The 27,674-nt window shown below is 44.2% G+C and overlaps 1 protein-coding gene across 4 annotated transcripts in view; it reads left to right on the top strand.

Moving 5' to 3' along the window:
- Positions 1–27,674, top strand: part of ATP8A1 (ATPase phospholipid transporting 8A1) — a 197,281-nt gene that overhangs the window by 12,085 nt on the left and 157,522 nt on the right. For all 4 annotated transcript variants that reach the window (XM_088450578.1, XM_088450575.1, XM_088450577.1 and 1 more), the window contains exons 3-4: positions 13,082–13,196; positions 17,431–17,530. In XM_088450578.1, coding sequence (XP_088306704.1) covers positions 13,082–13,196; positions 17,431–17,530 — 215 coding nt within the window. The remainder of the gene's footprint in view (positions 1–13,081; positions 13,197–17,430; positions 17,531–27,674) is intronic.

Raw genomic sequence — 27,674 nt, 5'->3', positions numbered from 1 at the left:
AAATATGACATTTTGTTTGAATTGCTCAGCTAAGTTGTGAAATGTTTTACCCCTCCTCCTCCAACTAGGAGAACTTGTTTCTAATGGTCTTTGGAGGTAGAACATAATATGATGGCCCTGATGAAGCTTTTCTTGCCAATGGCAAGTAGGATAACTATTTTGCCCTTGCTGATATATTATGCTGTTGAAATGAAATTGAAAAAACAACTGTAATACTTAAAACAACCCACCACCACATACAGAAAGAGACAGACACACAACCATGGTAAAGTGCAATGAAAGTGTTAATGAGAGCGCGCATTTCACAGCATAGATTTGTACCGATCATAATTACAGATATTTTTAAGAGGTTCCTAGTTAAGAAAATTAAATTTATAGGAGGAACTATACTAGTTAGTTATAAAGCATTGAGGGTGATGAAGGGAGGATAGGATAGCAATCATCGGCCCTTGGTATTGTACAGTTACTTCATACGGTGGTGCACATGCTACCTTATCATTTGCCACTGAAGACCAATTAGAAGCTATGTGCTCTCACCACAATCTGCTTGCTAGGGAAAATAAGCAATCTGTATAGCACTCCAGGACTCAAGTGCAGAGAGGTAGATATGGCGATGGGGTGAGAAATAGTGGATATTTGCTGGTAGACATTCAGGTGGTAACCACTATAACAATATTATACATCTTAGAAGTTACTCAAAGAAATGGGTATCTTGTTGGACTTATTACACCAATAGATAATTTATTGACCATTGCAACTCCCGATGGACATCCTGGTACAGATGTGTCCAACGTCGTTAAGCAGCCCTTCCAGTCGCGCCTAGTCCCGTGCGAGAATACTCACGCCGAGCATCTTTTCGTACGTCTATTTTGCAACGCATATGCATTTTATTTGCAACGTGTTGCGAATAAGACGCACAAGCAGACTTTGCTGATTAATATGATATGCGGCATGTATACGTTCTGTGTGCGACTGCAGCTGTGTCTGTATACAAAATGCTACGTTACAGTGTCAGTGGCTGTTTTTCCCGCACCGCGTTCCGATGATTTTACAGACTCGGCTGCACACAGACCATACACATGCCACATATCATTTTAATCAGCAAAGTCTGCTTGTGCATCTCATTCGCATCCCATTGTGAATAAGACACATTTACAGTGGAAAAGATGCCAGTCGCTGACCGCGTCACACGGGAGCAGACTGCTCTCCTGCGCCCTGTGTAGCACAGTTTATAGCGCACGGAGGATAGACGAGGAAGGACATATCTAGCGTTCCCTCTAGGCTGTTTTAACGGAGTGCCAAGCCCGCCCGATTTCAAAAGGGCAAAATGCGCCCTGCTAAAGCAGCCTGCCGGGTGTCGTCCTGACCCGCGGGTCACAGTGCCCCGTGGGTGGGAAAAATAGCGGTGCAGCGGTCACCGCTGGTGAATTGCCCGGCATCTATTCACAAAGAAAAGATCGCTTGGGGGTGGCCTGGCATGTCTGTAAGTGCCGGGCACGCCCCCAAGGGTGATGGAAAGGAGGCGCATCTTAGACACGCCCCCTTTTCAGATGTCGGAGTGCCCTTTCTCTAGGTCCGACACCAGACCTAGAGTGAACACTGCATATCTGTAGGTATTGCTGAAATTAATAGGCAGCTTGGTATGGGTATTGCTGCACCCATTATCCTCTTAGGACATTACCAGCATATTGATATACTATCCAGTACCTTACCAGTATCTAACCTTAGTTTGACTTGTATCAGGTGTCCATGGATATTTTCCCCCTCCCAATATTGAGAAACTACACTATAGGTAATTACAGTGTGTGGTTGTGATGTTTTCAATCTGGTACGTTACAGTATATTTCTCTGAAATATATATAATTTCACCAAGAAATCATTCTACTAACTGGTAAAGACTGCTTTCCTTTTCAGTCCTGTTTATATTTTTGGTAGAAGCTCTATAGCTGTAAGAGTGGTTTATAGGAACGTGGTTCCAGTCGGATGGATTCAATTCGTCGATTAAATGAAACTGTCAGGAGTGATGTTAAGGCACCGTCGTAATTTTCCATCATTCTCACAGTAAAACAAAGCCCTTTGTGTTATTGCGAGGCAAGCCAAACTCTGCTTTACATTTAATACAAGGAAAGCATCTAGCAACAGCTTACATACAGGAGCAATAAAAAACAAAACAGTAAAAAGGTGTGATCTCACCCAAGATTTGGTATACCGGTATTTGCAGGGTACATAGGGGTCAGATCGTAGTCCCCCACACTTAGGCTCCTATGATCACTGAATCGTGGGAGTGTCGATCTAGACACAACTTTTATTGAGCTATAAAGAACTGCACCCAGATCTATTTTTGGTTCCACATTCATGTATCTAATAACTTAAAGTCTAAAATATTTATTGTGTTGAACACTATTGCTCTATCTATGGGGGAGATTGAATTGTTGTTTTGGTGCCCGTTGGTAATGGACACCCGACTGAGCTATTCAATTATTGCTCGGATCTGGTGCAAGTGAAAGTCGGGTCTTTGGGTGACCTAACTGCCATGTGGCCACGCTAACCAGGACTTTACGAGGCTTACGCCGCTTTATGCATCTAAACCCGGTACATTTAGGCGCGACAAGCGTGATAACTAAAGGGCACCCATGGCACTCATGCTTGTTAGCATAAAGAATTGAATATAGCATGTCAGGTATCCATTACTTACACAATTGAATTCCCCTCTATACAATATGTGTATGATACTTGTATTATAATTTTTAATTTATTGTGTTTACTAAATATACTACTTTAATATACCTTTACTGGTTCCCTTGAAATTTAATTCAGGTTACCACAGTGCCACTATTGTTTCTTTATCCATTAGATCTTTTCACACAGGAGACCGTTCACCTCTGTCCTAATAAGTAGGCTGTGACTAGGTGCTCTATTTTCCTTCAGATTTGTTTATTATTCTAGTTTTTCTATTTATATGTTTGTTTTTATTTATTTTTTAACCCAATTATATACACCTATCTCTACCCAAACAATTAATTGAGCACCTAGAATTAGTGTATACAGTATATACACCTCTTTATATCTAAGAAGAATAAATAGAACAGCTAAAATCAGGTTTCCTTTTACAATGATTTTATAGCTTTTATTTTGCACTAGCCATTGTGGTCCTTGACGTGTGCTTCAGTGTTATATCTGATGTATACATTCTTCAGTCTATTGGAGCATACACACAGATTTGTCAGATGAATGATTTGATGAACGATTTGACCAGTGATTTAAACTATGAACGATTTTTGACTGCAGTAAATTGAAAGGAATCGTCCAAGTCTCACTGCAAACACATCAGATGTCAAATATCGTTATCTGACCATCGGGAACGCGCATCGTTCAGACATGTCAGATATGTCAGATTTTCCTTCAGATATGAACGATTTTTTAAATCGTTATCGTTCAGATCTGAAGAAAAATCTGACTGTGTGTGTGCACCATATGATTTTATTTTATTCATAGTGCCCTTCAGCTTATTAATATGCAATTATCTGTTTCAGATCTTGCCTACAGCACGGCAGATCTGAAGATGCGATGTACGACCTGGCATCGTGATCGTGAGTGGACACTCACGATTTGGGCATATTTTACACGATTTGTCGTCACGATGCGTTGGAATCGGGCAAATCGTGTAAAATATCGCTGTGTGTGTAGGCACCTTTAATTTGATTTGAGCAACCTCTATACATAGCAATGTACTTTTTGTCTTAATTGTACAAATGCAAAAAGCTTATGTACAATTAACAGCTGACAACTAGTTTTTTGGTGGTGTCGGCTATTTGGTCTGCAAACAATCATTCATGGGCCATTTTATTCATGATGAGAGAGGTCTTGCATGTATAATGACCAACAGACAGATTAGTGTAGGAACATTGACCCCCATAAGTTTAAATTTTAATTTTAACATCCGTTGCCAGTAGCCTGAAAGTGTAAAATGGGTAAAACCTCAACATGTATAAGGTTTAGGATCTGTTCCAGACCCGGGCACAAGTGGGGTATATTTTGCTTATGCGCATATGTTCCAATGGCTACAGTCGGGGGGGTTGTAGGTGTCAGGGACTGCTTCAGAAAACGCAGTTCCTCTGAACCTGGCGGGCATTCTGAGCAACCGTAGGGTGACTTGGGGTGGCTGGAGACTGCAGTCATGTCAGGGGCGTGTAGGTGTCGGGAAATGCTGTTCATCTGGACCCGGCAGCCAAATACCATAGGGTTGCTTTGAAGTGCTCCCAATAGGCCTGATTCAGAGGTAGACGCGAATCGGGTCAGACATATGTCTTCGGTGGTGGCGGATGTGAGAAGATATGTAAATGCCGCAGGAGCCGTCTTTTGTAATAAGATCTCTCTGATCTGCTGCATGGATGAACATCGGTTGGACCATAGGACTTCTGTACAACCCAATGGTTGCTCAGGATGTCAGTCTCAACTAAGCTGCCAGGGCCAGTGAATCTGCTTCGGAAATATGCAGCTGCTGGCTTCAGCACGACCCTGACACGGTCGTGACGCGACTGCATATTTGATGCCACTCTCTCATTGCAACACATGCGCAGTGCGGCTCAGGCGCATGCGCGGACCACAAAATATAATCTGCATCCACCCCTGAATCAGACCGATGTGTGCTGTTGTGCGCACCGCGGCGTATTAGAGCTGCAACTGGTGGGCCTTTCAATGAATAGCCCATCGGCTACAGTATTAGCATAATTTTGCAGTAGCAGTACCACAGACTACCCATATATAAAGTTTATTTACCCATATGCACAAATAGAGCTTCTGACCCTGGGGATATATTTTGTTCTCTGCATGAATCTTGAGCACATGTTGTTTTCCCTTCTTTTCCCTGATTATAATTCACTGTATATACGTGGACCGTCAGCAGGCGTGGCTAAGTAAAGATCGGGCTGTATTGAAACATACAAATCAAAAGCTAATGCACCGTTGCTACAACAGAGAGCTACGAACCACCTCTCAGATGTGTTAAGCAACTTAGAGAAAGTAAACCCTATTGTAGCTTGTACAATCCAAGTAGCTTATGCTATAACAGCTATGTCTCTTTGTACATATCACATTGCAAATATCAAATCCATGGAGGAAAGGGCAATTTAAACTAAAAAGGTATTATTGCTGAGGGGGGCACAAAGTTAAAACTGGATAATATCAAAATATGGGGGGAGGTGCATGGTTAAATAGTCAGGATTTAGGGCTTTGAAATTAAGAAACAAGTGAAGTGTTTGGTCAGTTTATGGATCACAATTCACACTACACCCTAATCTTAAGCAGTGTTGCGCTAGATCATGTTTGACCTCCTGGCCCCTGTAGTAGGGATATTCTGATCCTTTCCTGCACAAGCATGGTTTATTTGGAATGTTAATAAATGTTCTCTTTTCTTTTTAACTGTATTTATCAATTAATCTATTCTAAGCATAGAAGGTGACTGTCTTTTTGTCCGTGGGGTAGGGGTTTCTTTCCTGTGTACATTTTTGGTTTGCGGAGATGAATGGCGTGGGCACATGTCAGCAAGGTATAAATGGCTGTTTACTTTTCCGCTTGCGTTCATTTATTAGCAATGCAAACACAAGCTGTGTGCCTACGGATCAACACACGTAATAACAAACAAATGGAGGCCTTTCAGATGCATATAAAGGTAACATTATTAGATTGTGCTTGCAGTTAAATCGCCAAGTAAATACCTGGGAGGCCAGACACTTGCATATTTGGCTGGGGGATAATGGAAAAAAAAAACTATATCTCTCATAATACACTGTATAACTGATATTGCTATGGTCATGTCAGTGTTGACATGTAAATCGCTCTTATATGAAAAAATGGGACCTGTAGGTAATAAAATCCTTGGTTATACTTCTTAAAGTGGGTACACACCTGACAGATATATCTGCAGATGATGGTCATTCATACACACTGAACGTTCATCATCGGCTTGTGCCCTCTGGTCACGGTGGGCCTGGTCAGGGGCATGTCCCGCCCTCCTCGCGGCTACCGCTGTGTGTATACGGGCGGTCTGCCGATCACCCGTACACACCTACCAATGGACAGTTATGTCTGCAGACATATCTGTCCATCGGCTGTGCAGCACAGCCAATGCGATATGTCGGTGAACGACGACGTTCACCGACATATAGCGGGTACACACTGGCCGACATACAGCAGATATATTGGCTGATCAATTCATCGGCCAATGTATCTGCCAGTGTGTACCCAGCATTAGATGGCGTACGTTCTCTTGATGCACTGGTCATAAAAAAAAAAAAATATTAACAACATATAGTGTAGTATCCAATGATATTTCAATCCACCACGTGCCACACATTTAGGATAAAGGTAAATCTTCACCTGCGGTTACTAAGGGTCACCACCACTCCCAATGGTAATCTTCCTACCCAATATAGCACTTACGTGCCCATCAACCTCACATAAATGAGTTGGCTCTCAAGAAATAAGAAATATATAGTGCAATTCCATTGGATAAAATCACTCAGATATATCTCTATCCCAGTATTTATATATCTATACATACAGTATTTATATATGAGATGTCCTGACTGACTCCTCAACACCCAGCCTCTGAACCTAGAAACATAGGTGCCCACTAAGAAGGTTTTTTTCGAATTTGACTCCTAAGGGTGTGAAAAGAGGTACAATGTCTCCTCCCCCTGTGCAGTGTCCTTCCCTACTGTCTCATCGTGGCTGCAGCACAGTTCAGTATTCAAACACCAACTGTTATCCCAAGAGCTGTCAAACATCACTGGGAGTTGGGGGTCTCCCATATTTGTATAGTGAGGGAAGGGAATGTGTTACTACAGAGGAGAGAGAGGAAAATGTGTTATAAAAGCAGTGAGAGGGGAAGGTGTTACTACACAGGTATGGGAGGGGAATGTGTTACTACACAGATGAGGGAGGGGATTGCATTTCTACACAGGTGAGGGAGGGGAATGTCGAATGTGTTACAATACAGGTGAGGGAGGGAAATGTGTTACTAAAGAGGTTAGTGAGGATAATGTGTTACTACAAAGGTGAGGGAGTGGAATGTGTTAGTACACAGGTGAGGGAGGATATTGTCTTACTATAGCAGTGATGCATTACTATAGAGGTGAAGGATTAATGTGTTACTGCAGTGGTGAGATGGAAATGGAAACAGTACCTATCCAGGGTATATCAGCTAGTGTTTAATAAACGTAATTGTGCTCACAATGAATAAAACTTTAAATGCATAACACACAAGGATTTCCTTTAAATAGGTTGAGCCTACTACATGTGTATATATAAGGGCACATCAAAATAAAGGGCAAGTCCTGGACACTCTGGTCCCTTGTTTGTATCCTCCTGTGGTAGGTAAATCTCAGCTTAGTTTCGGGGTCCTCATGTCCTGTTGATCCGCTCAATGTGTTTCCAGTTTTTCTCATCGAGGGCGGATAGCGGCATCTTCACTTCTGCTTAAATTTATACTGGAACCAAAATGGGGTCGTTTCCGGAAACATTTGCTGCCACGTGCTGTAATACTTTTGCATTCCATCTTTCAAAGATTGAAATGAGAAAGCAGCTTGGAGCGTACTTCTGTATAATCACATTGGTAATTTGTGTTCCGTCTCCTGGAGATTACAATGACAATGAAGCCAGAAACAACGATATGAATTTTTCTCCTGGATATCAGTTTATATTCATAATTAATGATCTTCAGATATAAATTTCAAATATCGGAAGCTTTGTACCATAAAAATAAAGCTGAAAAAGTTATTTTTATCCATAATTAGGGGTGAGCGGGTTCGGATTTCTGAAATCCGAGCCCCCCCGATCCGAGTCCGATCCGAGTCCGGCTCGACTTTTCCCGCCTGACTCGGATCTGAAATCGAGGCAAAACGTCATCATCCCGCCTTCCGAGTCTCGCGGGTTTTGGATCCTATATAAGGTACCCGCGTCGGCGTCATTTTCTCACTCGGCTGTGGACAGTGAAGAGGGAGGGTGGGAGTTAGGGCTGTGTAGTGTAGTGTAGTGTAGTGCTGCTGTTGTCCACTACTTCAAAGTCCATAGGGGCTGGCTGTGTTGTGCTGTGCTGCTGTTGTTAATAGGGGCTGTGTCCACTACTTCAAAGTCCATAGGGGCTGGCTGGACTGTGTTGTGCAGTCAGTTCTCCATAGGGGCTGTGTCCACTCCAAAGTCCTGTGCAGTGTCCCAGTCCTAAAGGGGTGCTGTAGTGTTGTCCAGGGGGTGCTCTGTCCATCAGGGGTGCTCCCCCCAAGTGCTAAAAAAAAATTATTTTCTGTGTTTGTGAATTGTGTGCGCAGTAGCCGCACGTGCATCAACAAAGTAGTGCCAAGCGTGCGCCTGTGTCATAAGTAAAGGGCCGGCTGGCTTGACCGTTAAAGGGTGCTGTAACCCCCAAAGTACACTCCAGTCCAAACCAAAAAAATATATATTTTCTGTGTTTGTGAATTGTGTGCGCAGTAGCCGCACGTGCATCAACAAAGTAGTGCCAAGCGTGCGCCTGTGTCATAAGTAAAGGGCCGGCTGGCTTGACCGTTAAAGGGTGCTGTAACCCCCAAAGTACACTCCAGTCCAAACCAAAAAAAAAAATATTTTCTGTGTTTGTGACTTGTGTACACTGTAGCTGCACGTGCATCAACAAAGGAGCAGCGCCAAGCGTGCGCCTGTGTCCCATAAGTAAAGAGCCGGCTGGCTCATTTCTTAAAGGGTGGTGTAACCCACAAAGTGCACTACTCTCCAGCAAAAATAAAAAAATATTTTCTGTGTTTGTGTGCGCTTTAGCCGCACGTATATATCAATATAACATAAATGGAGGACCAAACTTTCTCCTATAAAAATAAAATATGGAAAGATCAAGAACCACTTCCTCCTAGTGCTGTTGCTGCTGCTGGGAGTTGTTCATCATCCCAGAGAGGAAGTAGGAACATCACTACTTTTACTAAACAATTGACCCTCCAACAGTCCCTAGCGATGAGGATGAAGTATGACAGCAGTCATCCTGAAGCAAAACGTATAACTGAGGCCTTGACTGCTATGTTGGTGTTAGACGTGCGTCCGGTATCCGCCATTAGTGCAGTGGGATTTAGACAATTAATGGAGGTAGTGTGTCCCCGGTTCCAAATCCCGTCTAGATTCCACCTGCATCCTCAAAGCAGCAGCGACAAGCGTGCGTCTGTCTGTTAAAGGGTGGTGTAACCCTCAAAGTGTGCTACACAAACAATAAAAATATTCTTCTTCTTTTTTCGGTCTTTGTGAAATGTGTGGGCTGTAGCAGCACCTGCATCCTCAAAGCAGCAGCGACAAGCGTGCGTCTGTCTGTTAAAGGGTGGTGTAACCCTCAAAGTGCTCCAAAAAATAAAAAACTATTTTTTTAATGTGTTTGTGACTTGTGTGCGATGTAGCCGCACGTGCATCAACATAGTAGCAGCGCCAAGCGTGCGCCTGTGTCATAAGTCAAGGGCTGGTTTGGACATCTGGTCCGGACTGAAGGACGTGCCAACAATTTCTGACAAGTCTACTGTCACTGCATATGATACTGTCCTCAAAGCAGCAGCGACAAGCGTGCGTCTGTCTGTTAAAGGTGACACCCTCAAAGTGTGCTACACAAACAATAAAAATATTGTTCTTTTTTTTTCTGTCTTTGTGAAATGTGTGGGCTGTAGCCGCACCTGCATCCTTAAAGCAGCAGTGACAAGCGTGCGTCTGTCTGTTAAAGGATTACATCGGTGACAGCATCCAAGTAGGCATGTCAGACAGTCCGTACCTGTGCTGGCAGGAAAAAGAAGCAATTTGGAGGTCCCTGTACAAACTGGCTCTATTTTACCTGAGCTGCCCCCCCTCCAGTGTGTACTCCGAAAGAATGTTTAGTGCAGCCGGGAACCTTGTCAGCGAAAGGCGTAGGAGGTTGCTTCCACAAAATGTGGAGAAGATGATGTTCATAAAATGAATTATCAACTCTTCCAGGGAGACCAGCCTCCAGAACGTACAGAGGGACCTGTGGTTCCAGCGGGGACGAATTAATACTCTGTGAGGATGAGGATGTACACACTGAAGAGGGTGAGGAATCGGTGGATGAGGATGACATCTTGCCTCCGTAGAGCCAGTTTGTGCAGGGACAGATTAATTGCCAGCTTGTTTTGTGGGGGCCCAAACGAACCAATCATTTCAGCCACAGTTGTGTGGCAGACCCTGGCGCTGAAATGATTGGTTTGTTAAAGTGTGCATGTCCTGTTTATACAACATAAGGGCTGGTGGGAGGTTCCAAGGACAATTCCATCTTGCACCTCTTTTTTTTCTTTGCATTATGTACAGTTTGGGGCCTAGTTTTTCAAACTGCCATCCTGTCTGCCACTGCAGTTTCACGCCTAGATGGGTCACGTGTTTGTGCCGCCCACTCGTGTCGCTTAGCATAGTCATCCAGCTACCTCGGTGCAACCTTTTGGACATAAAAACACTATTGTGAGGTGTGAGGTGTTCAGAATAGACTGGAAATGAGTGGAAATTAAGGTTATTGAGGTTAATAATGGCATAGGAGCAGAAAAACCTACAAATTCTGTGATTTTAGCTGTTTTTATGCTTTTTTTCAAAAAAATACAGATCCAAAACACAAAACCCAGAACCCAAAACACGGAAGGGTGGTTTTGGCAAAACCAATCCAGATCCAAAACAAGAAGAAAGATCCAGATCCAAAACCAAAACACAAAACACGAAAAGTGGCCGGTGCACACCCCTATCCATAATACTTTTTAATATATTTAAATATATTTTTATTATTACCTATGTTCCTGTAAATTGTACACAATTCAACTCTAAATCTTTCCTAATAAGACTTAATGGCCCTTGCATTATTTTAGTCATTATTTTTTAAAATATTTGATTAATATCCTCTTACAGCTATGGCGTCCCAAACTGTACATCTTACTTGAAGTGAGGTCCTGCCAGTGACTTATAAAGTGGAAGTTTAAGGTCACTCTTGCCTCTAGTACCGTTACCTTTGTCCAGTACAACCACATATTTTACTGGCTATTCCACAGACAGGAGATTGAGGGAGAAAAGAATGTTGTAGATGTCCTATAACCATGTGTCATCCTCCTGGATTACATCTACTTTTCTATTGTAGTGTTTTTGGCCCACGGCATTATGCAGCAAATTGTACACTTACCTCCATCAAAGAGGCAGGACTATTTTGACACAAATTACTTCACCACGTCCCCTGCACTTGTCTGTCCATTTTGGATTGTGCCAAGTACTATAAACATGCAGTTCATCTCTTTATAGATCCAGACAGCTACTGCATTGATGTATATCCGAAAGGAGATTTGTATTAATGACCGCCGAACATAGGTCCGGCGGTCATTAATACCGGCGGTTCAAATTGCGACACCGTAAAACCGGCAGCATTGAAAATCCCAACAGGTAAGTAAATACACTATCGCTAAACCTTCCCTCCCCAACCCTAACCCTCCCTTAGGGGTGCCTAGCCCTAACTTCCCTCCCTAGTGCCTGACCCTAACCCCCCCGTAAGTGCCTAATCCTAACCCGGGGGGGGGTGCCTAACCCCAAGTCCCCTCCCGGGAGCCCCTAACCTATCCCTCCACCCCCCCAACGGCTGTCCACGGCCGCCACCCGGCTTACCTTCGTTTGGTATGCCTGTCGTCGGGCTCCCGTTGTAGGGATAAGGATAGGCATCAGGATTTCGATGCCTATCATTAGTTCCCTGTCGGAATTGCAGTCGGGAAGCCATCGGTCTGCATTTCGACCATCTGCTTCCTGACTGCATACCGATCTCTTCAGTATTATGCGTTGGATGAGTTGACATTGCCAAATTAGAAGAAAATTAAACATTTACAAATTTTCTTTTGTACCTATATATGACTACAAATTTATATCTACTGTTGCAAAGTGAGCTCTATCTATATAACAGCGAGATAGAGTGTGTGTGTGTGTGTTTTGTCCTGTATACCTAGCTCCACCAAATTTGACATGGTGGTGTAGTTTGACCAGGATTAGGTCTTTGGCTATGTTTTGAAGCTTGTCGGGGCCATGGAGGTCTACATAGTGCCCATCAATTAGGCAGTGGAGTCTCTGATTTTGAAATTTTGGTTTAAGAAAGTTTGCCTAGGATGTAATCCAATGACTAAAACTGTACAGATCTGAAGGCACAGGCTGATATGTACCAGTGTGGAACAGGCAGAGCTCTAAATGAAGAGCAGTGAGTTGGAGGATCAACTGTCACACTACACCTGCACTGACAGTTACTAATTTCCTCCGAGCACATTTTCATATGCCATGGTCTCCAATGTACTTTAAAGTCCAATCTTCAACCCGGGTATCTCAGATAGTGTTTAATAATCCAATGACTTCCATGAGCTGCCCTTGTGTCATTAGACTTTAAATAATATTGTTTCCTTTCGAAATTACAACAATCAGGAGTCAGGGGAATGTTGTGGCTGTCTACTAGTAAAATGACATATGATATACAGTTATACCATTACTATAAAGAGAAAACTGTCTTTAACTCGTATAAATTAAAAAAAAAAAGTCTAATTTTAATAATATAACAAAAACCATAAGCTTGCAATTTAACAAATCAGAAGGCTGGTGAAAAAAAATAGAACTATATTAAACTAGGTAGTGTATTCTAGTTACTGTATTTGGTCTGCCGAGAGCTTCTGCTTGCGTGTTTGGGAATATTGTATAAAGGTGAGTAGAGGATGCTTTGAAGTTGCAGAATTTCTATCACTGGCACTTTGTGTATCGCTATGCTGCCCATTATGTAACAGGCTTTATATGGCTCTCTGTGGAACGGATAAGACATGACAGAAATGCTATCTCCAGGCACTGTACAATTACAACTTTGAAGACCCCAATCTAAGTATTCTGAGTACAAGATTCATTTTTATGCCACTAATGGGAATATCTTGCCTGTTGCTCATTCCACAGACAGAGGCACACAAAAAAGACGATGTTGCAGAGTATTGCTTGTGATCTTTGTCAGAGACTTTGTGTTAAATGCTGAAGATTATGTAACTGTTCCGTCTCCTTCTGTTTCTAGGCTATGAGAAGACCGATGATGTGTCTGAAAAGACCTCACTCGCTGATCAAGAAGAAATAAGAACTATTTTTATCAACCAGCCTCAGCTTATAAAATACTGCAACAACCATGTCAGGTGAGGGTCTGCGTGCTCCCATACTGAAAGCTGGTTTCTAAAAGGGAGATTTTCAGGAGTCTCAAAAGAGCACCTCCGCCTGCCTCAGTGGAGGAAGCCATTTTGTTGTTTCAGTAGCTAATAATGAAAATATGTTACCAGAAACTAGTGCCTAATGAGCATTGGCTTTAAGGGGCCTAGGTGGTGATGTTTGTCCTAGTGGTTTTATACGCTTCATTCACATGAACAGCGTCTGCCCATTTCCTTCTTTACAATTGATGATTAATAGCAATGGAGGGTTTTTTTGGGGGGAGATTTCTTAACATCAGAAATTATGACCTCAAATACTTTTTCTACTTGGCCTTACAGATCAAATGATGCTTCTGGTAGGCCTCTAGACCTGTAATAAAGTTAGGAAAGGCTATGGGGAGAAAATGAAATATTAAGTGGTTTCAACTTTTTCTTTTTTTTTCTTTTTTTTAACTATATCAGAATGAAATAGAAGAATAATTCATACAAAAATGGCCACATTTTAGTCAGCTTCAGGTTTTTCCGTTAAATTGAAACCCTGAACATTTTAGAATGGACACTGGAAACTAAAATGATTAGAGATGAGCAGTTCGGTTTTGGCTCGGATCTTCCTGCTAAGTTTGGATTTCTGAACGAGGCAATACGTCACCTTTAACGGACATCTGGGCACAGATGTCCAAGACAGATTGTTTTTTTCGGTATAAGATTATATTTTGCCTCATTCTGAAATCTGAACTTGGAGGAAAGATCCGAGCTAAAACCATAAGTTACAATGCAGCGGCTGTCGACTTTTTTTCTTGACAAGTTCAGTTGTGCTTAGAATACGGACTCATTCGCATACTGATATACAGGTGTTGCATATCAAACTAATCAGTTTAGTCTCGAGAAGCGACTTGTCACATCTATTTGCAACTAAGACCCATTTTCGGGCAAACCTGGCGGCTGACTCAAGCCAAGCGTATCTCGCTGCATGGCGTATTGAGGCTAGGTGTTGAGGACACTACTGTAAGTAAGGCTGTGTCAATTCTGTTATGTGTGTTATGCTTAATAGTAATTCTCAGAACAAATATATATATATCTCAGTGTTTATTCTTTTACCAAGCACCAATTGATGTTTAGGCATAAAAGCAATGTGGTCATTGGCACTAATACCAAGCAAATTAACCATCGTACTAAAATTGCAAATCAGTTCTCTCAAGAATTGTGCAGGTATGTCATGGTACTGATTATTAATTCAAGACTAATGGGGGCCATACGAGGGTTGTACTGCTGCTTGACCTGAGTCACAAGTGTCCGGGTCATTGTTACATTTTTACTAATGGTACATAGCCAAATCACCCCACAATATTTGGAACCTGGGCAGGGCAGCTGGATCTTTAATTTATTTTATTTGTTTCTGGGCATGTTCGTGTAGAAGTCAACTGCACATACTAGTTAACCTCATTTACCATCAGGTCTGATAAGGATCCAGTCGATTTAATTGGGATTATTTTTGGGGTGGCATAGGGGAAGCATATGCTGTGATATTAGGCCATATGTATAATGATATTACAGTGTATGTCCCCAGCTTTAGATCAATTCATTTGATCCTCCCTCTATTTCTTAAAGCATTGGAATATTCTGTGCTTCCATATAACAAAATATAGTGAAAAAACAAATATACTGTGTGTGTGTGTGTGTGTGTGTGTGTGTATATGTGTATATATGTGTGTGTGTGTATATATATGTATGTATGTATATATATATATATATATATATATATGTATGTAATCGTTGCAGCACTCCACGGACTTCACAGCAACAATAAAAGATAGTGCTGCACCGATTACTCTCCTGTTGTGATTATGACTTGCCTCTGCCTGCCATAAACTGATCTTGCACCCCGGCTGTTGTGCTTAATGAATGGAGTGCCGGTCTAATTGCTGTATGTATATGTGTATGTGTATATATATGTGTATATATATATATATATATATATATATATATTAGTGGAGCAGGGAGAGGCAACTTACGGCACTCCCAGCATGCCTTGCCACAGACATGCTTAAACTGTGATAGGGAATGCTGAGATGTGTAGTTCCACAGCAGCTGGAGTGCCGGACGTTGCCTATGCCTGGTGTGCAGTGTATTTAACAAGATTGTTAAACCTTTACATGTATGCACATGGTAGTTACCAGCCATTAGTTTTGACAAATTTGTTTGAACTATTTGACAATACTGTTTATTCCATGTAGCTGATAGTTCTTCTTTATCATGACCTATAAATCATGGTTTGTACTACTCATTCTTGTTTAGTTTATATTTCTTTTTTGTGACCCTTAAGTGCCTATGAGACACAAACACACATCTTAATGCTGTAACCAATTTTCACAATGATGAGAGCTTATAAATCTGTATTACTTTTTATATTTGAACACAGCCATTAGTTATAACAGGTGAACATTTCAACATTAGGTTATTTGCACTTTAAAGTGTAACATAAACAGTCCTTGTAAAAGTAGGATTCAACACTTATAAATCTTGTGTTTTTTTTGTTTAATGCCGTATAAATAGTATAAACGAGCATACTGTCCATTATTTGTAACCCATGAATAGTGGGCTAAATAACAATATTCTATTCATGAGAGATATTTATTCTGATGCAACAAAAAGCAACTTAAGTTTGGTTCCATTATTATTGTACAGCACCATAAAGTTACTTGTATTTTGTTTGTTTTTTAGGTATAATAAAAACAAAAGGGGAATAGACAATTGTTATGCAGTGTACAACCACTCTTAGGGGCAAATTCAATTAGCCGTGATAAGCCGCTGATGTCATTTCGCCAGGCCAAAACTTATCCCCTTATTCAATTCCAAAGACTTTTCGCGTATGCGGAAAGTCAATGCACTGGCATATGCGAAAAATATTCGCCTATGAAAGCAGGCGGAAAAAAGTGCAGAATTGCGGTTTTGGGGTGCAAAGGTGGGGAAACCACCTTGCACCCTTGGAACAGGCCCTCAAGGGGTAACTGCGTCAAAAAAATCCAAAATAAAGTTGAAGAACACCCCAAAAAATGACTTTGAAAAAGGTGGTGAAAGTACAAAGTTGGGGTACAACCGTAAAAACTAGCGAAATAAGCTTTTGGGGGGTCTGCAAGTATGGGGGGAGGTGTTTTTTTGATTGCAGGTGCTTGTTGAAGGTGCGTTTTTTCACCTTTTTTAAAACTTCACTTTTGCGATTTTTAACCATGCTTGCACCCATTTTCATGTACCCCAAATTTGCTGGGACTAGTTATTTTCTCCAAAAAAACTGCTAAATGCTCTTCTTCACCACTTATGCAAAGACGCTAATTAGCAGCTATTAAGCAGTTAAGTACCCCAAATACCTTCAGTAGGGCTATTTGGGGGAAACTACATTGATCCCCAATGTTAGTGCATATTTTGGGGGATGTCGGGCTGTTTTCCCCAAATCTGACAGCACTTTTCGCATGTTTGAGTTTCACCGGGTTCCGTTTTCGTGTCCTTTGGAATTGAATAGGACGAATAGCAGGGCCACGCACTAAAAGTTTTCTCCTCCAAAACACGCGAAGTCGGCGAAAAGTACGGCAGGCAAAACCTTTCCGACTTTTTGCGTCTAATTGAATATGCCCCTTAGAACAGGTTTGGTTTCTTAACTACAAAATGAAAAATCAAGCTGAACGATGTACAGATGTGCCCACATACATCTATCCAGAGTGTGACTCGGTAGCACAGAGCATCTTTTCATGCGTCTTTTTATTTTCATATGCATCTTATTCGCACAGTAATGCGAATAGATACCACAAGCAGCTTCTGCTGATTAAAATGATATGCAGCATGCCTATGTTCACCTTGCGTCTGTGGGTGTATCTGCATGCTAAACACTACATTACATCCGCTGACACTGTAACGTAGCATTTCACATGCAAATACACCCGCCCTCGTTCAGAGAACATAGGCATGCTGCATATCAGCAGAAGCAGCTTCTGCTGACAAAAATATCTATTCGCATCGTTGTGTGACTAATACGTATTTCAAGACGAAAAGACGCTTTGTGCTATCGAGTCACAGCATGGCGCGACTAGAAGGGCTGTTTAACGTGCCAGGAGGCTAGATGTATTTGGGCCCATCTGTACTGATAAAGTTTGTGCCTACGGACCCCATTATAAATGGGGAGATAATACATCTACATTGGTGTCTAACTCCTGCTGCTGTTTTGTGTTTGCAGCACTGCTAAATACAATGCCATCACATTTCTGCCAAGATTCCTCTACTCTCAGTTCAGAAGAGCAGCCAACTCGTTCTTCCTGTTCATTGCCCTGCTTCAGGTAAGCTCACAATGCTAGCCCAATTACCGTATGCACTCTACTTCCTGTTGGGTTTATTAGCAATCATGTGTTGCCTTGCAGTGCCAAATAAATTCCATTTCTTTATATTGTATACATGGTTTATACTGTATGGTGCAACTCAATGTATGTCAATATTATGCAGACTGACTCTTCTGTACTACCATAGCCATATACCACAAAATAACTTATCAGTCCCACATCCACATTCTCCTCTCACCTTACGCTCCTTCCCTCCTGTTACCCAGATCTGCCCTTGTAGTAGTGCTCCCATATAATGCCCCTGTAGTAGTGCGCCCATATAATGCCCCTGTAGTGCCGCTTGTACAAAAAAAAAAACACTTACCTTAATCCCCGCTCCTGCATCTGCCGCCGTCCTGTCCGCCAGGCTGCTCCTCGGCACTATGGGATAGACATCATGAAGTCTCTCCCATAGGGCGGAATTCAATTCTTTTCATCACCTATGGCGCCCGACGGAGCTATTCTATTCTTGCTCCTGTCGGGCGCGATCAGCTACCAAGCGCTACATTTCAGCTCGCAGCCCCTGGGGGATGAGAGCTGAAATGTGCGAAAAGTGACATGTTTGGGCGCCCAAACATCACTTTTCGCGATCGCGCCCAGCACTTTGGTCGGGTTTAGCTGCTTTACGCGGCTAAGCCTGAGCTCTATGGGTGCGATCAGCGTGAAAAGCTGGCACAATTGCATAGCGGCCCGCGATCTCCTGTCACGTTAGACAGGAGATGCGGGCCGCGAAATCAATTGAATTCCGCCCATAGTGCGCATGGAGTGAGCCGGAGCTGGAGTTCAGAAGAGAACTCCAGCCTACGTCTAACGCGGCGCTGCAGGGAAGGAGCCGGGCGCCCGCTGGTAATAACATCTCAGTGGGCATCCCGCTTAGAGCCTCCCTGTGATTCATATGCATGCCCGGCTGTCCGTCCATTACCCCCAGGAATTTCATTTTTACCCCATGTGGAGTAATTTACCCCTGTTCCCCGACCACTGCCTGGCTTATCCACTCTCATATGTCTTGACCTCTCCTCCACTATTCACAGTGTTAATTTCCCTCTTCTCCTCTACACGCTCCACTCTATTATCCTTGCAGCACTCTCCTCACCTGGTTTGCCTCCTATCTCTGATTGCTCCTTCAGTGCTTCTACTTCTGAAACTTGCACCCCTACTCTTCCTCTGTCTATCAGGGTTCCACAAGAGTCCGTTCTTTGCCCTTCTATAGACCTCATTTCTTACTATATCTAAATCAGGCATGTCAAACTCAAAATAGCAACCGGGCCAAATATTCAAGGTCTACGAGTGTGTGGGCTGCAACAAAAAAGAAAAGTCTTATATGGAATTTTGAAAGATTTATTATTAATAAAAACCAATGCAGTGCCCCTTATGCAAATCCCCCCTTTATTAGAGCTCCTTATGCAATGCCCTCTGAACTTGTGTCCATTATGCAATGCCCCTTATGCAGTATCCCCAGTAGTGCCCATTATTCAGTGCCCCAGTAATGCCCCTTATGTTGTGCCCCCAGTAATGTCCATATTAGTGCCCCTTATGCAGTGCCCCCAGTAATGCCCCTTATGCAGAGCTCCCAGTAATGTTCCTAGTAGTACCCCTTATACAGTGCCTTATGCTCTGCCCCCAGTAATGCCCCTAGTAGTGCCCTTATGCTGCACCCCCTCCCAGTATGGAACAGGCTCCACTCACCTGTGCAGTACTTACCTTTCTTCACGATGGCTGCCGGACACCCCTCCAGTCCATGCCGTCATCACTCCCACCGTCCCGCGTGGACGCTGCCGCTGACTGGATCTAATTAGCTCCAGGGTGGCAGGCGCAGGCTCCTCTAATCGCAGGAGATGAGCGTGATGTCCTGATGTCACCCACGCGCTACATCACGGGGAACGCTGGCCTCTCAAGCGATCAGAAGCTTCTTTAGTCTCAGATTGCTTCAGAGACCAGAGTTGCCAGTTTTAAATATAGTAAATACTGCCCGATTGGAGCTGAGCTCCGATCGTGGCAAGGGTGTGGGCCGCATATTATATATATTTGAGCCCCAATGTCGGGCCACATAAAATGTTTATTCGTGCCGCATGTTTGACATGGCTGATCTAAATCTAAGCTCTCCCAAACCGCTTCCTCAGTGCCACCATTGACTTCCTCCTTCAGCTTCACCGTACACACCTCACATATCTTATGCCTATCACAGTCCTGCTATCATCCCCCTCATAGCATAGCCAACATTCACTGCTTTCTCACTCAGGAAGTAACCTGGTATATTTACTCCATATTTTCTGCTTACTGCAATCTCCAGCTTGCTGCATTCTCTTCTCCTACCTCTTCCCTCAAAACCTGTCTCTCCGCCATTGCCTACCCTACTCCTTCCTCGATTCTTTTAATTACACCCTTTGCATTATCAATCTGTGTCCCGTTGCTCCTATTTTTCTTCTTCGGGGTCCATGGGGTCCACAGCTGATACGTCGGGGTATAAATCCCAGTCACCAAACAGTTAAAACAAACGAGCTCTCTGCTCCCAGGATGCACCGGGTCTCCCCCTCATATTCCCCGCCTCCGGCCCCAGGTAGCCAGTTATTTCCTGTTGGTGGTTTCACCACAAAGACAGTGGGACTGCAGGAGCAGTCCCGCAGACGAGTAAACAAAAAAAAAAAAAAAAGGGAGAGAGTTACCTCTCCATCCGGCGGGTTGTCTGAGCTGTCCTGGAAGCAGCCTCGCGTCTGACTGGAGACGCACCGGCCACCTGCTGCAGCTACCCCCTCCGGCACCTCAATGCTGTTAGTGTCTTCGGCAGGGGCTCTGAGCCCTGGACTGCATCCGGATCAAGGGGATGACAGGTAAGAGGGGTTTTCGGTGGTCCGCTGGCGCCGAGACCTCGTGGCAGTCCGGCCTCTGGCGGAGAGACTGGCCGGAGGTCAGCTGCAGTCGGGAGGGCATACAGCTTGTCTCCTACACTAGACCGCCGGGATATGACTAGCTCCTGACAAGCCAGGGGTTGTATGGCGGCGGCCATGTCAGTTTACCGGGCAGGTCCAAGCAGCATAGGGGAGGTTCGCTTTCCCCGACGGCCCCTCCCCCAATCCACACGATAGCCAGTCACTTCCTCAGTGTTGTGTCGGTTGTCCCCCCCTTCCTCTCCTTTATGAGCAAGCCAGATACACCTTACAGGTGCTCTCAGATGCTGTTCGCTTGGAGGCTGGGCAGTCTCCCTGTATACCTCTCCTACTGCTGGACAGGTTTTTACAGAGCTCTATCCTACTATGCCTAAGGCTGAATTGTAGTAGTGAGAGCAAAGAAATTGCATATTGCTCGCAGAGTGTTTATGCATTACATGTGATTGCTGTCTGTTGAGTACTGTCTTTTTTGAATTTTTGTCAGTCCTTTAACCTTTCACTGCTGTATTTTTCCCCTCATCCCTCAGCTGCAGGTGTGTGGGTTGGGGGTAGAGTTCAGCTCATGTGCTCTCGGAACCTTGGCATGAATATGTCAAAGGAATCTGAGGATCAGGGGGTAAGTGCTGATATCCTGTGTAGCCTGCAGAGCAGGTTTATCCTCATAGGATTTTGTACAGAATGGACTATGTGGGAACTGTTTTAGGCAGTCACCACATCAGTCAAGTTTAGCCATTACGGGGCCTGAGCCCCCCTGGACTTCCTTTTCCCAGGTTATGGCCCAGGTGGCGGAGCGTTTGGCTGCCCCTGCACCCCCGTTTTGGGGTTTCCCTCAGCAGATGCATCCCCCTATGGTTATGCCCTCTATGTTTCCATCCTGGATGGACATTGGTGCTGGTAGAGGTGTGGCATCATCGTCGAGGGTTTTTCAGCCGCCAAACCAAAACAGCCGAAGTCTAGACGGCGTTCGGTCTCCCATACAGGTGAGTATTCCAGTACATCCTCTGAGGAGGAGCAATATTCCTCTCAGGAGTCTAGCTCCGAAGAGGATGAAGATCACTTCCCGGTGGCCGATGTCCCTTTTTTGATCAGGGCGGTCAAGTCAGTGTTAAATATTGAGGAAGGGGATCCTCCACATAGGAAAACACCTCTGTTTAAACACCAGTAAGTGGTTAAGGCAGAGTTCCCTAAGTCTGAACATTTATCAGAACTTATGGGGGAAGCATGGGTCTGTCCGGATAAGAAAAAACACCCCTCTAAAAGAGTGGCATTCTTGTATCCTTTTCCGTCAGAAGAATGTGCGAAATGGGAGACTCCACTTTCTGTTGATGCGCATGTGGCACAGCTAATAAAGTGTACCACGCTTCTGATCCCGGCGGTCTCGCTGAAGGAAGCTACGGATAGAAGGCTGGAGGGTTAAATCAATTATTTCCCTTTCAGGAACAGCCACTCGTCCAGCTATGGCCGCCGCTTGGGTTGCTAGGGCCATTGAGGAAAAACTCTGGCACCCTTCCAGTACAGCAGATGTGTCACTTAGGGGCAAGAATGGACTCCTGAGCGCAGAGGATATATCTGCCAGAGGAGAAAATTCTTGCTCTGCAATTGCAGATACGCATATTGCTTCACAACAGACAAATATCTGTTCAGTCAGCTATACAGGTGCTGGGGTCAATGGTGTCCACATTCAGTATGGTGGAGTACGCTCAGTTTCACTGCAGACCACTGCAGCAGTTAATCCTGTGACGCTGGAACAAGGATTACCGCACAATCAAGTCCCAGATACTGCGTCTCTCTCCAGAAGTACGATTATCCCTATCGTGGTGGTTAGACCGGGCATCTCAGACAAGGCCGTCCCTTTTGGGTGTCGGATTGGACGTTACTCAAGGCCGATGCACGTCTTCGGGGCTGGGGGGCGATGACAGGATCACACGTCTTTCAAGGAAGGTGGACAGAGGCGGAAAGCCAGCTACCCATAAATATCCTGGACTTAAGAGCAATACTCGGAGCTTTAGTTCAGGCTCAGGAAATCTTGAAGGGCAGATCTGTGCAAATACAGTCCGACAATCGCACCACGGTAGCCTACCTAAATCATCAAGGAGGCACAAGGAGTCGGGCTGCCTTGACAGAAGGGTCAAGGATCCTGGTGTGGGCACAGTGTCACCTACCCACAATATTGGCCGTGTTCATTCCGGGAGTCCTGAACTGGAAGGCGGATTTTCTCAGTCGGCAGGAGATAAGTGCAGGAGAATGGGCCCTGCATCCACAAGTTTTTCAGAGACTGGTGGACAAAAGGGGTCTACCAGAGATAGACCTCATAGCATCTAGGAGGAACAACAAGGTGCCCAGGGCCGGGTCCTGGACAAGGGATCCAAGGGCCGAGTTTGTAGACGCACTGACGGTAAGATGGCGGTACAGGCTAGCATTTATGTTTCCGCCGTTTGCTCTTCTCCCCAGAATCGTCAGAAGGATCAAGCAAGAGGGCAGTACGGTGATATTAATAGCTCCAGCATGGCCGAGACATCATTGGTTCACCGACCTACAGTTTCTCTCCGTGGATACTCCATGGTCCCTTCCGTTGAGACCGGATCTGTTAGTACAGGGTTCTTGTTGGTACCCGGATCTTCATCGGTTATCTTTGATGGCATGGCTCCTGAGGCCTTGGTCTTGAGGAAGTAAAAGTTTTCTGAGGCTGTGATACAGACGATGCTGAAGGCACGTAAACGTCCTCTGCTCGTATTTACTATAGAATTTGGCATGTGTTCTTTCAGTGGTGTGAACTGAGGGAATATGACCCAGGGAGTTTTCGGGTGTCTAGAGTGCTTGATTTTCTTCAAAGCGAACAGGAAAAGGGACGCCGCCTGGAATCATTGAGGGTACATATTTCAGCCCTTTCAATCTGGTTCCAACAGAAGATCGCCCTAATGCCAGATATAACGACGTTTTTTCCAGGGGGTGTTGAGGATTCAGCCTCCCTTCGTTCCCCCTGTAGTTCCGTGGGATTTGACGCTAGTTCTCAGGGCCTTACAGGCTCCTCAGTTTGAGCCCTTAAATACAACAGAGTTTAAGTGGTTAACAGCAATGACAGCATTTCTTCTGGCTATAGCATCTGCATGCAGAGTATCGGATCTGGCTACGCTTTCCGTCCGCGCTCCCTTTTTGGTATTTCATCAAGATAGACCAGTACTGCGTACTAGGCAGGATTACCTTCCAAAAGTGGTATCTAAATTCCATATAAATGAAGAGATAGTGATCCCAGCTTTTCAGGATGCAAGTCTCTCGGTGGAGGAGGCTTCCCTAGATGTTGTCCGTGCATTGCGAATTTATGTAAAACGCACTAGCAAATGGATTCCCTTTTTGTGCTTTATGGTTGTCATAAGCGTGACTGGCCAGCCAATAAACAGACGCTGGCCAATTGGATTCGCATGACAATCTTTCAAGCTTATACACAGACTGGCCTGCGGGTGCCAGACTCTGTAACAGCACATTCTACCCGATCGGTAGGGCCCTCGTGGGCAGCCCGCCGGGGCGCCTCTGCTGAACAATTGTGCAGGGCAGCCACATGGTCTTCCATCCATACGTTTGTCAAATTTTATTCTTTTGACACATTTGCCTCTCAGGATGCCTCCTTTCGGGCGTAGGATTCTCCTCTCTTCTGAGACTCAGGAGCGTCCCCGCCCGTAGGGTTAGTTCTTTGGGATATCCCCAACGTATCAGCTGTGGACCCCGAAGAAGAAAATAAGAGTTATGGTATAACATACCTTTGTTAACTCTTTTTCTTCAAGGTCATGGGTCCACAGGACACCCACCCTGATGCACCTGTAGTTACGGGGGTTTCCGTGAATTCCTTTCTCTTGAGAGTCTGGATTAGTGAGTATGGGTTTTCTTCTTTCTTATCCTTGTTTTGTCTTCGCCTGCTTGAGCTTGGTAACGAACTGGCTATATGAGGGGGAGACCCGGTGCATCCTGGTAGCAGAGAGCGCTCTTGTTTTAACTATTTGGTGACTGGGATTTATACCCCAACGTATCAGCTGTGGACTCCATGGACCTCGAAGAAAAAGAGTTAACAAAGGTATGTTATACCATAACTCTCTTATTTTTTCCACCTAACCTGTCCATTTAGATTGTAAGCTCTCATGAGATGCAAGGAAGTGAGGTTCCTGTTTTATGCAGCAAGTTCATTGAAGTAGTATTTTTCTGCTACTTTCAAGTTATACCTATAAAATCTACTTGTCATTGTATTGGTCTTGTATGTGTACCTACCATTTTTTTTTTTTTTTGTATACTTAATTTGTACTCATGTAATTGTATGTTGACTGTCTGGCGCTATGGAGTTTTACAGCATGAAAATAAACTATAATGATAGCCAATATTATCTGCTATCAATTTAACAGCCACTGGAGAAAAGTTTATTTCAACCTGTTATATTCTATTATCTTTAAGCACTAAAGATGTAATCCAGTGCTTTCTTATGGAAGAGAGCCAAGAACTTGCATGAATAGAGTCTCTTATTTGTTAGAGCCACATAATCGTGGCCTAGCTACTACTAAATCATGGCACGCAGGAGAGTATAAGTAAGTAAGAACAGGTTCACCCAAAAAAAGCCAGTAGGTCACAAATTGAACAGATTGTTTTAAATGATGGTCAAATACATCTGGTCATGTGCAGTACCAAACAAATAATCCCTCCTTGGATATAGCGGTACAAAGATCTCACCTATGATCATTCAATAGCCTCAATTGTCACATTACAGTTAATGTGTTATTCTTTGTAAGCCGAAACTTCCTAACAAACTTCCTGATCACATATTCAACATCCTGCACTTTTGGCAACCACACGTTTACTTTTTTGGTGCGTACACACAGGATGATTAAAATGCTCGATATGAACGATAAAGATATCGATCATATCGTTATCGTTCATATCGTGAATTTTTTGGCCCCTTCCAACTCATCAACGACCTGCGATGCACGGGCATGTATGGACAATAACTACATCGACCAGGTTACTATAGGAACCCGTGATCGTTGGCCGTCGTTGGTGGTGTGCTGGATGATCAATATCGATCATCCAGAACACTCGGGAGATCGTTCAGCTATATCGTTATCGCTGACGATCGTCCCATGTGTATGCACCACAAGATTTTGTCTCATACAATCATCGTTTTGGTCTCATGTCAAATGTAACCTATTTGTTGTGGTTTGAAAACATTTCAACAAGTGCATAGCCCTGGAAGTGATCATCTTGGGCTGTATTCTCAGTGTTAGGGCGGAATTCAATTGTTTCCAGCCCCCTTTGTGCCCTACAGAGCTATTCAATTGTTGCTCCTGTCGGGCGCGATCAGCTGCCACCGCTCCATTTCCGCTCGCAGCCCCAGGAGGGTGGAAGCTAAAATGGGCGAAAAGTGACCTGTTTGGGCGCCCAAGCTGCACTTTTCGTGATCACGCCCAGCACTTTGGTCGGGGGAAGCCAATTTACGTGGCTAGACCTGACCACTTTGGGCGTGATCAGCAGTAACAATTGAATAGTGCCCCGCATTCTCCCGTCACTTTAGATGGGAGATCCGGACTGCGAAAACAATTGAATACCACCCTTGGATTCTAAATTCTGTAAATGTAGTTTTCAGTACAGTTCTGCTTATCCTCAGTTCTTCAGTTAATATTTAGTGCCTAATGCCATAGAAAATGAACAAATGAGTTGCCATGCTGTGCTGAATGGTGGATTATACACACTGTGCTGAAATGTATCCTTCAAAGTAAGTACGCTGGATTGCATGTTTATAGTCCTGTCCTTTGCCCAAGATGGAGTTAATGGACTCTTAAATCTAATAGAGAGGGGATGTAGTCGGCATCCCAGCGGTCATTAAGTATAAGGTTAGGATTAGGCTGCAGGTCAGGGAGTGTTATATTCTTCGGGGGGGGGGGATGGTGGGAGTTAGGCTGCGGGAAAGATGGGTTAGGTTAGAGTTAGGCTGCAGGAGGGTTAGGGTGCAAACACACGGAACGATATTGTGAAGTATATGAACAATAACGATATCGTTCATACCGTTCAATATCATTCCGTGTGTATGCAAGACGTCGGTAACGTTGCACGCTCCCATGGATCGCTAACGATATCTTTCGTCGGCCATACTTACAGGCCAATCTGACGTCTGATCCTGCAAGTTCGGGGATTCAGCCGGTGACGTCACTTAACGATATCGTTCATTGTGTATTCTCAATGTCAGGAATGACATTGAGCCCGTTAGGTGAGGGGACAACACTGAACTATATCGCTTATGGAGCGTATTGTTCCGTGTGTAGCTGGCTTTAGGCTGCAGGATGGGAGAGTTATGCTGCAGTAAAGATGGGTTAGGATTAGGCTACAGGGAGAAGGGTTAGGCTGTGGGAAAGGTGGGTTAAGGGGGTGGGTTAGGATGCGTGAGGTTAGGGTTAGGCTGCGGTAAAGAAGGGGTTAGGATTAGGCTACGGAGGGGAAGGGTTAGGCTTTGGGAAAGGTGGGTTAGAGGGAGGGTTAGGATGCGTGAGGGTTAGGGTTAGGCTGCAGGAAAGGAGGACTAGGCTGCGGGAAAGATGGGTTATGGGGTGTGTTAGGGTTAGGCTGCGGGGGGGGAGGGTTAGGCTTTGGGAAAGGTGGTTTAGAGGAGGGTTAGGCTGCAGGACAGGAGGGCTAGGCTGCAGGAAAGATGGGTTATGGGGTGTGTTAGGGTTAGGCTGCGGGGGGGGGGGTTAGGGTTAGGCTTTGGGAAAGGTGGTTTAGAGGAGGGTTAGGCTGCAGGACAGTAGGCCTAGGCTGCAGGAAAGATGGGGTGGGTTAGGGTTAGGCTGCAGGGGGGAGGGTTATGGTTAGGCTGTGGGAGAGGTGGGTTAGGGTTAGAATACATGCTTAATTCTGTCGGGATGCCGCTGTCAGTTTTCTGACCGCCGTCATCCCGACCGCTGGGATCCTATACCCAACCTGCTAAATAGGACCCTCCATAGCTCTGTGTCTACATATTTATTTTGAGACGTTTATAATTCCCAACAGCAACTGCATTCTTATAATACATCAATACATATAGAGAATAGAAAGCAAATGACAAACATTTATAGCTTTTATTTTATAAATTAACAAAATACCCTTTTATAAGGCTTATATATTAAAGCAGCAATCCCATGGAAAAACAATATTTATGTATATGTTTATACATCACTGTGGCAGGCTATTAGAGGAAGCTTGGTAATTCC

The sequence above is a fragment of the Taudactylus pleione genome, unplaced genomic scaffold (genome assembly GCF_031769625.1).
Source record: "Taudactylus pleione unplaced genomic scaffold, aTauple2 ptg000519l, whole genome shotgun sequence".
Lineage (NCBI taxonomy): Eukaryota > Metazoa > Chordata > Amphibia > Anura > Myobatrachidae > Taudactylus > Taudactylus pleione.
This window is presented reverse-complemented; position numbering and strand designations above follow the sequence as displayed.